Here is a 15,348-nt window from a genome sequence, read left to right on the forward strand (position 1 = left end):
TATATAGTAGTAGCATCCACCCCCCCCAACTATGGCAACCAAAGAGTATCTCAGAACATTGCCAAATATCCCCTAAGGAAAGGGTATAATTGCCCCGGATTAAGAACCACCTAATTACCAAATGACTAAAGTCACAGAATTTTCAGGAAAGAGGATTGACTCAGTCTTCAACCACATGTGATGAAGTGACTATAATTTATGAAATTAAAACAATATATATATATAGATATAAGAATAAACTATTTTTTTCAAATGCTTGGTAACATATTTTGGCTGTACACTCTCTAGGAGATGTTTTATCTTGTATATTTTCAATTATTAAAAGCATAGCAGAATAGCTTACATTATACCATTGTTACCTAGTATCAGAGATTAGTGAGATTTCTTGTTAAGGAAGTAAAAGATTGTTTTTATTGCACATAAATAGTAAGATGTTAGGGAGTGTCATTAGGATAGAATAAATAGTGGCATTAGAATAAAAATGAATATAATTGCTAAGGTATCCAAATCTTGCTTAATGGTGTTGAAAACATATATTAACAGGTCAGACAAAATCTAATTTATAAAAAAAAATATTTAAAGAAGAGAGCTGAAACACTAGGGCAATGTTCATTCCTTCCTGTATATATTTTGTCAAAAAATTCTTAAAGATAAATATCTTGATGATACGTTCTTATTAAGCTTTGTCTTAATTAATCTTAAAATACCTAGAGTTTTGTGTGGCTCAAAATATGTAGTTATTAATATTTGTTGAATTAATGAATTTTGATACTTCAAATTATCTCCTATTTATTTATACTGTTTTAGTTCAGTTTGCAAATACATCTTGCTTGGAATATTGCTATCTTTCTAAATAATGTTGGGTTTTTTTTTTTTTTGCTTCTAATTTTATTCTCCACCATACTGCAGCCAAAGATTTTTTTAAAACGCATTTTAGAACATGATTTAAAGTCATAATTGACTCCCTATCACTGAGGAAAAGCCTAAGACCTTTGGCAGTAAGCATATTTAAAATTTTAATCTAGCCCCGGCCTACCATTGCTACCTCATCTCCCACTACACCCGTGTGCTCAGATACCTCAGTCATGCTACATTCCTTGTAGTTCTTGGAAGGAGTCAGGCTTTCTTGCATCCCTGTGACTATGTTCATGCAATTCTCTCAGCCTGGATTCTTCTCTGCCTCTTGCTGATTTGCCCTAGTCTTAAAATATATATTCATGACTTGATTCTTAGTCAAAAGGTCATCTTCTCTGCCTGGAGTGTCCTAGCTGAACCAAGTCTTTTACTGCACTTCGTTTTAATATATACTACCTTTTAGTACTTCCTTTCTGCAGTCTTCCTAACAATTTTTTATGACCTATACTAAAGCATTATTATGTTGTATTATAACTGCCCATAAGTCAGGTCTGGCTGAGGTTTAATCTTTCCTTGTGTTTTACTTTGAGAACATACAGGTGGTGAAAAAGTCTATTCTGATTGCCTCTCAGGGGGCCTTCTCGGGTAACTTCACAGATTAGACCTCTCTGCAGCTGCCAACAGCCTATAGAAGATTCCATGTTACAGATACCATTAGAACTCCCCTCCCCCTCCCCACCATTTACTTACTTTTCCAGCCCCTTTGGAGGCCTATATGGTTATCTCAGACCCATGCACCAGACTCTGGAAAACAGAGGTAGAATGACAAACTCCAAGTCCATACAGGGTTCAAATCCTGGCTCTGTCATTCACTCACCATGTGATATTGAACAAGTAATTATCTATAAAGTATGACTATTAATGGATTCATCTCACAAAGTTGTTGTGGAAATGATATAACTAAAATATGTAAAACTCTTGATAAGAACTAGTCACATACTCAGTGTGCCTTTGTTATTTTCTATTCTTTTATATACAGATGTTAACTTATGAGCAAGCTAGCTCATAAAGGTTAAAAGAACAGTTTGGTAGAGGGCTTGGTACAGTGATTTGCAAAGGCTCAGAGCTGAGCTATTTAGGTTCAGAAAAGCTCTATGGACTTGAATAAGTGACTTAAACTCTATATGCCTCAGTTTTGTAATGTACTAAATGGAGACCATTATGTATGATCATTGGGTTTTTATAAGGATTAAATGAATAATTACATATAAAGAACTTAGAATTTGTAATAAGTTAGCAAATGTATTATTAATATTAATAACTTAGGTGAGAAAACATTCCTACACATATGTATTCAAAATTCGTCTCATATAGACTGTCCCCCCACTCAATATTTCCATTGTTTCAAATTCCACCTTTATTCATTCTCTTTGGTACTGCCACCCATTTGAGGTTTCTCCTTATCTTTCTAGTAGCTAGAAAGCTTAAATAGCAATTTACACTTCAGCCAGATGAGTTCTAAGGGAGAATAGCCTTCCCTCCATGAGCAAAGGTGATTTGATTCCTCTGGTTTCAGTTCAGTTTCCCCACTACAGCAAGTTGAGGGCTGGTGTTTACCAGGGCTCACCAGCAAGGAAGCAAATCTTGAAAATCTAAAGTTGAAATTTCCTTACAGTCAACCTGGCCAACTGTATCACCTGTTGAGGAAAGAGTATTTTTCCTGTTAACTTCATTCAGGTCAGGTCCTTGGAAATGTTTGACATTTCTACCAATATCCTTTCACCATGTTTAAACCCACTTCACGTTCTCTTGTTCCACGCAAAGCCCAGGTAATTAAAAAAAAAACAAAAAAAAACAAAACAAAAAAAAAACAACTCACTAATTATGAAAAGTTGTGTTCTTTTTTTTTTTGAGATGAATTGAGCCAGTAGACAGTAAAAAAGTTTGAATCTAGAATCTTCTTGAGAAGGTGATGTTGAGGGAGGCCAATTCATTTTACCAACTTCTGTTTACATGCATCTGAAGAGAGAGGAAAGGGTGAGGTAAACAAGATGAAAAATAATAGGTACAGAGAAAATAGAATACTGAGTTAAATTTTAACTTACCCTTAAAAGTATATAGAGACATAGAATTTTAAATTTCCTATTTATAAAATAAGAACAATATGAACTTTCTCATATCCCTCAGAAGTTTTTCAACGAAAAGTGCCTGGGTCACTCAGTTAGCTGAGAATCCAACTCTTGATTTCATGACCTCATGGTTTATGAGATCAAGCCCCACATTGGGCTCTGTGCTGACAGTGTGGAGAATGCTTGGGATTCTGTCTCCCTCTCTCTGTCACTCCCCCACTTGCTCCATACCTCTCTCTCAAAATAAATAGAAAATAAACCTTAAAAAAACTATTTAAAAAAGTTGAATACAAATCGATTATTGTTTCTAAACTAAAGTATAACCTGAGAATTTGTTTTGTGTATCTCATAATATCTTTGACAAACATTGCTTCATTTTAAAGCCAATTTTAATAACTGTATTTTTAAATTTAATGTACTTTATCTTAAAAATATTATTCTTTTAAGAGTACCTCTCCCACTAACATGATTTGAAAAGGGCAATTTATCCCATGTTCAAAGCGGTAACATCATAAATTGGCGGTTATCATCATATAGCAATTGATTACTTTAAAGTACATAAATGCATAATGCATGCATTGCAGTTCACTGATTAAAGGAATAAGTGACCATATAGATAATACTAAGATGTAGACAGTTTTCAAATATTGGCCAGAATATTTCGATCATGCTAATTCACTTCAGGCAGTAGAGACTAAATTTCATTTCATTTGCCTTCTCCCACCTCTTCTTCTGGGAGCATAGTCATGTGCCCGGATGGTAATTATAACCACACCTTGTGATCAGTAATATTTTCATAAATATAATTTAAAAAGCCTGAGAGACTTAGAGAGATTTTTGTATTTCCATGGTAATGTACACAAACAAGGAAAAAATGTACTTGCCTGAATGTGTGATTAGCACAGCCCTGGTAGTCTGTGTTGATATTTCCAAAAGTTTGCTCACAGTATTCCCAGTGGGTTCATTCAGGTGACACAGAAATGCCCAAAGAGACTGACTTTAATACAGAAGAGCACTGAGACTATGAGAACTTGCCCTGCCTGTTTTATTGTTGGAGATAAAAATCATACACTTATTGTTGTTCTTCAAATAAATATTTCAGACCCTTTTATGAATAATTAGTGCACATGCAATCCCCTTTGAATGGCACGAGGTGAAGTAAAGGAAGAATAAAATACATCTTAAGTTCTGCGTCTTTCCCTACTACACCACTGGAATCCTCGTGTATCCACACAATAGATTAACTACCCTCTGTGCATACTATATTTTGCTCAGCCCTTAATATTCTGAGGAGGAACTGAAACAGTCGTTATCTGTGGCCGTTCCTGGGTGATTTTCAAGCCCAGCACTACCCACCCAAGTGGCAGTGACACCGGCTTTCACTGAAGCCTTATTACTCTTAAAAGAGCAATTTGGTTGGTTGCACGGCTATTAGGATCACACAGCAGCCTGAAAGCTGTCAGTACAACTGCTTCTCATCTTTTTCACACAATCCTGACATCTTTTCTTTTTGCTGCTGGACACAGACATTACTGTTTTTATCATTTTCAATCAAGCTCACCCAGAACACTGAGGAATACATTCCCACTGAAAGCAAAGTGAAGATCAGAAATTATTTTATAGCTCCTGGAGCAGGAGCAGAGAGCTGCGTGCTGAGAGGAGCCGGATCCGTGAGAAATGTAGCTTGGCTCAGGGCTACATCAGGGAGCTGCTACTTCAGCTGTTAAAGATGGCAAAACAACACCTACCTCAGGGTTTTCAATGATTAATGCTATTTTAATAACCGGGAGGGAAGAGGATGTGAGAAATTTTGTGAAATTAACTTGTGGAAATGTTATCATTAGAGAAAGTGGGGAAAATTACTAGACTTGAACTTTTCTTCGTTTTGATGCTCTTTTTCTCTGGACCAACTCTGAGCAAGCTGACTCGGACCCCCTGGAAAGGAAAACCTTGGAAAGGGGGTAAGTGATGAAAGTTGTGTGTTAAACATCTAAATGGAGTTAGCAAGGCTGATCAATGGCAACTTGAGGACAGCTAAAGGTAGAGGAACTGCGTCTGCTTGAAATCAGATTTTTATTTCAGGCAAGAGGGTCTGTGTTGTAGGTGGCTGGGAAGAAGAGCTTTTCTCTGTTGTTGATAGGAATGTATTTTTGCAATTTTGGGTTTTGGGGCTATCAAAGCATTACAAGGATTGTTTCCAGCAGGAAGGATGTAGAGCCAGATGCATACTGCTCTACCGCAAGGATATGTGTGGTATCCTTAGGAAGCTGCATTATTTTTAAAAAAGAAATGGGTCCTGAATATGTTAGATCCCTGAATTGTTTGGCAGATTTTGTGAAACGGTCAGAGGGATGCCTGAGGAGGGGCACGTTATGAAATGCAGTGCTACCAGCACTAATTTTCTGGCTGACTCTATCAGTGTTGATGTGTTAATAAAGATAAATTGCATTAACTTTATTGAGGAAAAAAAATCTGCTGAACAAGAGCAAGCCTTTCAGTACTTTGGAGTGTGGAAATCCATTTTCTCCTGCTGTCGAGAAATTATGATGAAATGAGAGAGAATTGATGATACTTTGACCCTGCCTTTTTGTAAAGTTCAGTGGATTCTGTTTTTCCTGAATGCCATTTGTTTATACTAAACACAAGTTATCAGGGTATCTGTTCTGTGAATGCTATAAGCCAAAATGATGCTGCAGAAATATCCCATAAAAGACTTTGTGAACTGTGTTTTCATGTTTGCAAGAAGAAATCTTGATGGAAGATAGCTGAGGATTTTGCTTTGCAGGAGAATTCTTTTCACCTAATATTTTGTCTCAGTTCTGGAAATGTTTTCTGGGTTTCCCCACCTTTGCTTTACTGTTAATGGTATGATGTGAGGTTAAAAAGAAGCATGAACATTAACAAGAAGTTTTAATAATTTATCACGACATCTCAGCAGGATTTCCTAAATACATGAGCCTGTTCAGTTTGATCTTTCTGTGTCTCCTTTGGTTGCATTAAAGATATTACAAATCTTCCATCTACAGTACCTTGGAGGGAAAAGTTCCAACAGGCACTTAACTTAGATGGTTGGTGCAGATGTGCTCCTGAGGAGTGGAACTGCAAATGATCTTTGGGCATTGTAAATTATATCACCACATTACTGTATTTCCTAGTGGTATCACTGTGTGTGTGTGGGGGGGGAGGGGGTATCTTGAAAACTGCAAGCTGTTATTTATGTTAGCCAGCATGGCAGCTTTTGGGTGGCTTGGGATCTAGAGATGTATGGTGTTATCAACTCTAGGGGATGTCAGAAGTGTTAACTTCTACTTCCTATATAATTTTTTCAAAGACAGTCTGCACCTCTAGCATGTAAAAACACCATTTCCTGTGATAAACTTTAGCAGTAGACTTTGGAGTTCTAGCTACCTGGTGAGAAAGTTAGATTGCTACATAAGGTTTAGGAAAAACTGTTAACCTAGTCAGAAAGGTTCATTTCAAAATGTTTGCATGTGTTCCTAGGCATTCATTCATTCCACACAGCTTTAAATACAGATGCATTGGGTTTCATTTGTAAATTAGGTCTGAAATGTTTCGTCTTTGAACATATGACTACTTTTTCCAATGTGCTCTAACTAGCTCAGCTAGAAATTTGCTAGCTCTGCTGTATGATGATGATATGAGTCAGTCAGGTTCAGGAATAGGCAATCATAGCAACATATTTCATTTATTGTTAAAAGAGTTTTGTGTATTTTAGAAAGGTCAAGCCAGTTGCTGGAAAACTTTAAACATGTTGACCTTTTTTTAAATTATTTTCTTTTTAGTGGCTCTTTTTGTCACTGAATATGTATTGCATAAATATTTTCCACAGATTCTGTGTTCCTGTACAGTAGCTTTACCTTGATATGCATATGTACTGTTGTAAACATTTATTTATTCATGAGCTTGGCTATTGATGGCTGTGTGTTATCTTTTGATGGGTTATAAAATTCCGTTACTTGTCCCTTGGCATATTATGCAGTCTTTTAAAACATATTTTTACAATTTTTCAACATTATTTTCCTTTTCGGGAAGAAGCGGGCTTTATTATTTTGTAGGATACCTACCAGAAGTATAGGTATTTATGGGGTAGGTTGAAGGGAGAGAAGGAGGGCTCTTAAACACTGTGGCCAGAGGCAAAAAGAATCAAGGTTCAAAACACAAAATAAATTTAAAGGAAGGTCATTTTAACTACTTAAAGAAAAAATTGCTTCATATCAATACTGATTCAAGCTTATCTGCTTTACAGAAAGATCTTCAAAACAGATGTTTTTTTTTTTTTTTTTTTTTTTGGTTAAAAATCCTGGAAAAAGTAACAACAACAAAACAGCAGAGTTTTCTTCTGAAAAAAAAAATCGAACTCACATTGGTTCTGTGCATTTGTCTTAATCTGATTGAGCAGCTGTCAACCTCCATATGGCAACCTGCCCACACTGACAATTTCCATTTTTGTTGTATTAGCAGGAACCACCATTCTGAGAGAGAGGGTTACTGGGGCAGAGCCAGGGAGTGGTGGCTTCACAGATCGGTGAACAGCTATGGCCTGTGAGGGGTAGTACAAACAGCACGTGGCCAGGCAGCTCAAAACAGGTATCTATAAACTGACTTGTTAGAACATTTGGAAAAAATGCGGATTATTGTTGGCTACCAAGGGATTTTTAAGCTCATCAATGAACATGAATCTGAAATATAGGTTAATAGGCCAGCAACTTTTCCCTCAGGCACATGCTTTTCTATTTAATCACAATATATGGAACTCCTTAAGGGAAAGCAGGTGTCTCATCTGATTAGTTCAGAGCATAGCATAAGTGATCATAAGTTTGCATTCATGATAAACTAACCAGAAATCCTAACTACAGTGCTGACATCATCTCATTAGGATTAAAGGACCTAATTATTTTGCATTCAATTACTCTCACTGGAAAGACAGTTTCAAAGATGTAAAGAGCTCCATTCCAATGAGCAGACTACACAGATAAGTTTACAATGTAGATGGTCAATATGTGTAACAAAAAGGGAATTTAAAAACTGCGTGTTTTTTTTTGAATTTTTTTAATGTTTATTTATTTTTGAGAGAGAGAGAGCGAGAAGAGAGGAGGGGCAGAGAGAGAGGGAGACACAGAATCAGAAGTAGGATCCAGGCTCCGAGCTGTCAGCACAGAGCCCCATGAGGGCTTGCACTCACAAGCTGTGAGATCATGACCTGAGCTGAAGTCTGACACTTAACCAACTTGAGCCACCCAGGCGTCCCAAAATTGCATGGTTTTTAACAAAAAAATCTGCTATTGGAATTTAGAATTTAAGCCATTTTAATATTTATAGTTACTTTGAAAGGTGAAAATCAGAGGTAAATAAGAATAATAGGGATATAAATAGGTAAAGCTAGACCAATGTGATAGTTACATTAAACACCTGGTGCAACACAAACATTGACCAATCAGAACAATCCTTTATCCAACTAAGGGGAGGGTCCAATCCTGACCTCAATTTTGCCTCACCCACTCTTCCACTTGACCTGAACTCCATTTGAATCTCCTACAAGACTCTGTTAAGTTCATTCAAGCTTCTCAGTTATGACATAGGAGTTAAACTCTGACAACAGAGCATAAAGTTATCAAAACTTTTGGTGATTCAAAAGATTCTTTCACAAAACTCTCATACTTGTTTCCTTTTACAAATTATGGCAGTCAGTTGCCCATGTTTGTCTTCACCAAACAAAGAAAACCTCTCTGGCAGTTATCACCCCTCTCTCTGTGAAGGGTTAGAATGATAATAAGCACATATTATGCCATTATATCAATTCATGGTATATTGAAGCACTGATGGGATATTCTAAGTGTCCTTTTAGATTTTACAAAGTTATTTACATGGTCCTGTATAATATATTGATGGTTATTTAGGGATTTGGGGGAATGTACTGAAGTTCTTTTGACCTTAAAAGGGTTTTTTTGTTCTTGTTGTTTGTTTTGGGGGTTTTTGTTTTGTTTTGTTTTGTTTGTTTGTTTGTTTTTAAATCTTGACTATGTGCTGCTGTCTACTATGGACAAGATCATTTTTATGATTCTGCCTGATATATTTTCCAGTTATATGAGCTGATAAAAAAATCTACTTTGAGCAAGTACCTCACACAATCCAGTGGTCTAATGTTTCTTGTTGTAATGTAAGAAATAAAGGTTTTCATTTCTAAAATTTTCATACTGATGGTTTGCTCTTTCATAAACACCAAAATAATTTAAGTTTTCCTGATTTGAAGAAACAGAAACAGATCACTTTATCTTTGAAGTTTTTCCTGGAATGTCCTTTTACTACTACAGTAGCCCTGACTGCCAGATCAAAGGCCCCTCAACCACATACTGAAAGTAATATTCCATCTTTTAAATGACTAGGGTATTTTATTTAGGTCAGAGGCCATTTGTCAGTTTTTACAATACTTTATTGTTACATGTCTCTGTGTTTTGTTTACCATTTGTAAGTTATCTGAAGAGAAATTTTGTCTTTGACTCATATTAGCAGGCAGTCGCATGTACTAGATGCCCACAAATTTGATGAGTGAGCAAAGTATATGAGATATTAGACTGGTAATAAAATAAACTATGGCTTTAGTGTTAATTACACATTTCTTTTAACTATGTGCTATATCTTACCTTTCTAATGTTGGGAAATCATTTTTATCACTATCCTTTTACTACATCATTTAAATTTCAGTTTTAATTATAGAAAAATATGAATATATTTATAGTATTATAAAACTTAGATAATTCTGGAAGACTCATGTAGCAAGTAGTGCAGTAAGGAAAAAAGAAAGCAACGTTGTTGTTCAAAAGTAATTTATAATGTGAGACTGAATCGGGAAACCGAACTGTATGAATATTCATGGAAAATGTAGAGTGTTTTTTGCACTGTGTATAATCACCACTTCTGTTTTCCATTTGTTTAAATTATTTAATCTCCATCTGTATGCAATAAATAGATTTAATACCTTATCTTTCCCACAACTGAAGAGTAAATTCCAAAGCCAAGTCTGAAATGATTATTTTTTCTTCTATACGTTCAAAAGATTATCAGAATATTTTTTAGATATAGAAATTAAAGAGTATGCTTGACAACTTGAAGATCTGTTGTAAAATTTGTTTATGTTTTCTGATATTATTTGAAAAATAGCATTTGATAATTCAGCAAAATGCGTATGAGAGTTTGGTAAGAAAAAATTGTTCTTGACAATAATTGACTTTTCTTTGTCTTACAAATTATGACTTGAATATATTGTACCTACAACCATTTTTGTTTAACTTTTATTCAAATTTACTATTTCACTTTTAACCTCAAAATTTTGTTTTAGTTATCTATTTATTATTAATGTTATGTGGGTTTTTTTGCCATGTGACTAAAACGCCCCAAGAGTTCAAGTGATATTTACCTAAAATACCTTTTTCATTGGATGACAGAGGAAAAATTGGAAAGAGTTTTGAAATACTTCTTTATGTTATAAAATAGGTGCTGAAAGCAATATTTGACTGTATGCTAAAGTTTAAATTAAAAAATAGATGAAAAGAAGTTCTCAGAACTTAACTTACAAATAGAATACAGACTTTTATCAAAAGGAGGGAAAACCTGCCCAGGAAGCAGAGTGCTGATTATCTTGAAATATATAGTTTTGGGATCTGTGCATCCTTTATAAAGTCAGATTATGTCTGTGAAAGAATATGATCTGAAAATAAATGAATGCATACCACCCTTATTAGGTATGTGTGCAAGTTCCTAAATGTGTGTTACCATCAGTCCCCAGCCCACTCTACTCCAGATAGGGGGCTCATCATCGAAATTCTAGAAAGGAAACTTTGTTCAAGAAATAAAAGGCAGATAAAGATTTTTAAAGAGGTTATTTAATTCACAAGTAAGACAAACTGACAGTAATGAAATGCCTTGGATATATTAGTGTTGGGGTTCATGAATCCATAGTTAAGATTGTGTCAGCACTTACATTATAAGCTACATTTTCCAAGGGTTTACAACTAGGCCATAAAATTTTTGCTCCAGGATGAATCATGGCTACATTAGGCCTTGGTCAGAGAGCAATTTCATTTTCTCAGTTTCCAAAAGCAAACCTTCAACCTTCAAAGTTATTTGAATGTAAAAATTTTAAAAGGAAAGAAAAAAGAAAGTAAAATAAAGCTATGCTTATAGGCTTTATTACTTGAAAAATAATTAAAAGTTCAAAATAGAAATTCCAAAGGTGATGAGAGTTTATAATAGCCAATTAAATAGTGTGTCTATCAAATAGTGATCTTGATCAGTCATGGCTGGGGATCTTTGTTAGAGACTTTTGTCTGATTAAGAAAGCAAGATCATCCAAACAACAGATCATTCCTCTGAAAAGAAAAGAAAATAAGCACATTATATCTAAAAGCCATTGCATTTTCAGAGGACAGAGCGTCCATCAGAGCTCATGGCCTCATCCAAAGTTGCCTTTCAGTCACTTAGCCACCCTAGTCCATAGGATTACTTTTATCCAAGAGTAGAATTTAAGAAAAATAACTGAAGGATCACAGCTCCAGAGTTACAATGTGAAAATCAAATCAAAGTTTCAAAATCCTTAACTGGTACCTAAAAATGATATACAACTTCATAAAAGAAAGGAATTTCTTTACTGATTCCACATAGGGTTTTTAAAGCCATTTATTAAGTGTGTATTCCAAGCTTTATCTACCCTCTTGGAACCTGTAATTTATAATTCTTAGGACTTTTTGTGGGGGGAGGGTTGGGGGGATGGAGAAGAAAGAGGATTTATTCCCCCCCCCCTTTACTTAGCATGTCTCCAACTAAGTTAAGTGACTGCAATGTTAAAAACAAAACTAAAGTGGGCTTGGTACTATTTCAGGAGGGGGGGTGCGTAAAATACCCAAATTATATTCTGAAGTCATCTTTTCTTTATATCATACCAGAACCTTGATGCAGGGTGAAATTGGGTAAGCTCTAGCATTCAACCCGTTCTACAAATGGCTTACTAATTTCTAGATGATTTATACTTGTGTGTGTGTGTGTGTGTGTGTGTGTGTGTGTGTGTGTGTGTGTTGGCTTTTCTGTTTGTGCTTTTTTTTTAATGAGAAAACAAATGGCTTTCAAGTACAAAAATCATTCCTATTCCTGTTTTTGTGATATCTCAAAGTGTCTTTAGCTATTGGGTAACTGTGACAATTCAATTTAATATATAAATTTTGAATAATCTATTGGGGAACTTTGGTTGTGGAGAGGCATGGTGAGTGACAAGGTTTAGGAAAATATCTATATTCCAGGATAAGAGAGAAGCAGCTGTACTTGATAACAGGGAGAAAGTAGATGTGAACCCATTAGTTTTCAAGCTGGTTTTTGTGGTTGATACTTACCTGATTCAGTCTGAAATCCAGTACAATTTACTGCTAAAAAAATCTATACCTATAATTAAGCCTACAATGTATGCTTTATATTCCAGTTTGTAACAGAGTTTTTTAGTAGAAATAAGTGAGATATTATCCTATTAGTAGTATGCAGACACAACCATAAATATTATGTATACATTCACCATAATAGTTATTGGAATGGTTATATTTCGAATTCTGCCTCTGTACAAAATGCTAAATTCGTAAGTCTGTATTCTCACACAGAGAAAATATTTGCCTACTATTATTATTCGGGAAAATATAAAGGTTTAATAGGTAAATTCAGTACTGACAATTTATAGCTCTTGATATGTTGCCAGAATAAGTATAGAAATGCATTTCTTCTGTCACCTTATGAAGAGTTCACCACATAGACTATTAGGATAGACCCTACATATGCTTAGTAGAATCCCTTTCATATCAGTGTCAAAAGCTCTGTCACCAGAGAAGTAGTTATCTAGCTGGGCTAAGTCCAAGATTATGTTCTGGAGACAGGGGCACATCATGAAATCTCTAATGTAATAGTTGGCAGCTAATAAAGAATTTATTTTAGGGCAATTTGGAATGTAACTGAAGTGTCTTCCAGAATCCATAGGGGTCTGAGAATTGCTTCTGGCTAACTAATATGGATTTTCATTTATCTAACAGAATGCCCCATTCCTGTTTAGGGACTGCATGGATCAGTGCAGAGATACATGCAGGGATTTGGGGCTGAGGTTGTTGATTGCCAAGCATGATGAATTAAACTTGATGCACTGTTAGAGAACTTTGACGATCATCCATTTCCATTTGAGGCCCCCCAAAATGTTAAGACACTAATGTAATTTGTACATTCAAAGTGGAAAAAAATATGTATTATACTTTTAGCAAAATCTATGTATATCTCCTATATCCTCATACTGTGCTTACACTTATGTAGAACACCTAAAATATACATTCATTCAAATATTTATTGAATGCCCCCAAGTGAAACTTATAATTTAAATAAGCAGAAAAGATAAACATAAAGATACATTTGGAAAAATAACTAATATAATACATGAACTATATGTCTCTTTTTTAAGGCTTTGAATAGGTAAATATAAAAGGGAAGATATTTTAAATGATAATTATAATAAAGAAGACAAGGAGGTAGAGAGCTATATGCTGTGTCTAGCTAAGTAGGTTTCTTTTCTTTTCTTTTCTTTTCTTTTCTTTTCTTTTCTTTTTTCTTAAGCACATACTATGTGCTAGGCTCTGTGTTTTATAATTTCTTTGAATTCTTTAACTTAATGCCTAAATCTACTCTATCCAAAAGGTACCATTATTTTTATCATCTGCATTTGTTATATGAGAGTAACAACGTGTCTAAAGTTACCAAGTAATATATTTTTAAGCCAGTTACTTAACCCAGGCAAATGGTACGTGAATTTAGAGGACAATTAAGTAACCAATCTGTGATGGTCAGCGTGTTGAGAATTAGTGGGAAGTAACAGCGAAATCAGTTAAATATAGCTTTAAGGGTCAAGCAGAATAAATAGAATTTATAGAATTGGAGACAAGGGTACTTTGTAGGATATGTTAAGACATATAGCATGATAACTACAGTATCTAGGGAACAATATCTGATACCGATTACCTGAGTGATTTTGCAGATACCTGTCACTGTAGAACTCCTGCTTCATTATATTTGCAAGATTTACGTTCTGATATCTTAAAAACAAAAGGAGTGACACAGAATCATGCACTAGAATAAAAAGTTCGAGATGTGATGTTGGTCTTCTCTCATTGTGAAGAGTTTAATGTATAATGACACTATCAGCGAAAACTTTTCACTAAAAACTATTTGTTTTATGTGCAGAGTATGTTCTGAAGTGGTTGATACTTCAGAATACTTTGTATCAAAATTATTAACTGATTTTGCATTACCACTATAATAAATTAGTTTGTGTGCATATGTGCGTGTGTGTGTGTGTGTGTGTATATATATATATATAATTAGTATGTAAATATATATGAATATGCCATATATAAATAAATATCTTTCATAATTGCTGCATTTAAATATGTGAGCATAAACTATGTGGTTATGTCACTAATCAGTTATAAGTTGTACATTCTTTATACAAGTTTCATAGAGGTACAAACAGGTAGCAGGAAGCCTCAATATACATATTCTAAAAAAAAAGTTCTTCATGTCACAATTAAACTGTTGGATGACCATTAAGATTTACTGTTATAATGTTAAGTGTCTTATGTATATATGAAAGCATTATTTTATTCATGGATGGCTATATTAGTCAAATAATTTGAGAGTGGTAGCATATTTTTCCAAAGCAAAAATTTTAACTTACAATAAGTAATTTTAAAAATATGGGATGAAGCTCCAGGAAGTCAGTCTGACTTATAACTGTCATTTCCTTTCAAGTAGATCAAACTGAATTATTAAGAACTAAATGATCGATAGATGTATTGAGAAGATGCAGCTTATTACATTAGCTCACATGTGCTAAACTTATTTGAGATTGTCATCAAAAACACAGACCTCAAATATCTACTCACATCTCTGCCATTTATTAACTGTGTACTTTGTGGGGGTGGGGGTGGCATTGACTTGTGAAATTCTCAACATTCTGACAGCATTATTTTGTGTGGAACAAATAAGATAGCATATGTAAAGTAACTAGTTTTTCAACAAATATTTGCTTCAGAAAAAATAAATATAAATCTCGAATCTTCTATTTATTACTATTAGCACACACACAAAACAACAAAGGCTAATTGCTAACATTTACTGAGCATTTCTTGTGTGCCAGCATGTGTAAATGCTTTCCATGCATAATCTTCTCTAATCCTATGTCTATATATTAGGCCCTACTTTTTCTCTTACTTTATGACTCAAATAGCCAAATCTGTTTTCCCCTCCTGATTTGAATTCATCAATCTGTATT

At 34.6% G+C, this 15,348-nt stretch overlaps 1 protein-coding gene across 18 annotated transcripts in view; it reads left to right on the forward strand.

Moving 5' to 3' along the window:
• Positions 1 to 15,348, forward strand: part of ROBO2 (roundabout guidance receptor 2) — a 1,723,333-nt gene that overhangs the window by 395,880 nt on the left and 1,312,105 nt on the right. For 4 of the 18 annotated variants that reach the window (XM_043593851.1, XM_043593852.1, XM_043593862.1 and 1 more), the window contains exon 1: positions 4,391 to 4,945. The exons of 1 other annotated variant lie outside the window; for it this stretch is intronic. In XM_043593851.1, the coding sequence (XP_043449786.1) occupies positions 4,816 to 4,945 (130 nt within the window). In that variant the 5' untranslated portion in view covers positions 4,391 to 4,815. Of the gene's footprint in view, positions 1 to 4,387; positions 4,946 to 15,348 lie in introns of those variants that run through there. 13 more of the 18 variants (XM_043593867.1, XM_043593870.1, XM_043593871.1 and 10 more) reach the window with 8 other exon arrangements.

Source organism: Prionailurus bengalensis, chromosome C2 (genome assembly GCF_016509475.1).
Source record: "Prionailurus bengalensis isolate Pbe53 chromosome C2, Fcat_Pben_1.1_paternal_pri, whole genome shotgun sequence".
Classification (NCBI taxonomy): Eukaryota; Metazoa; Chordata; class Mammalia; order Carnivora; family Felidae; genus Prionailurus; species Prionailurus bengalensis.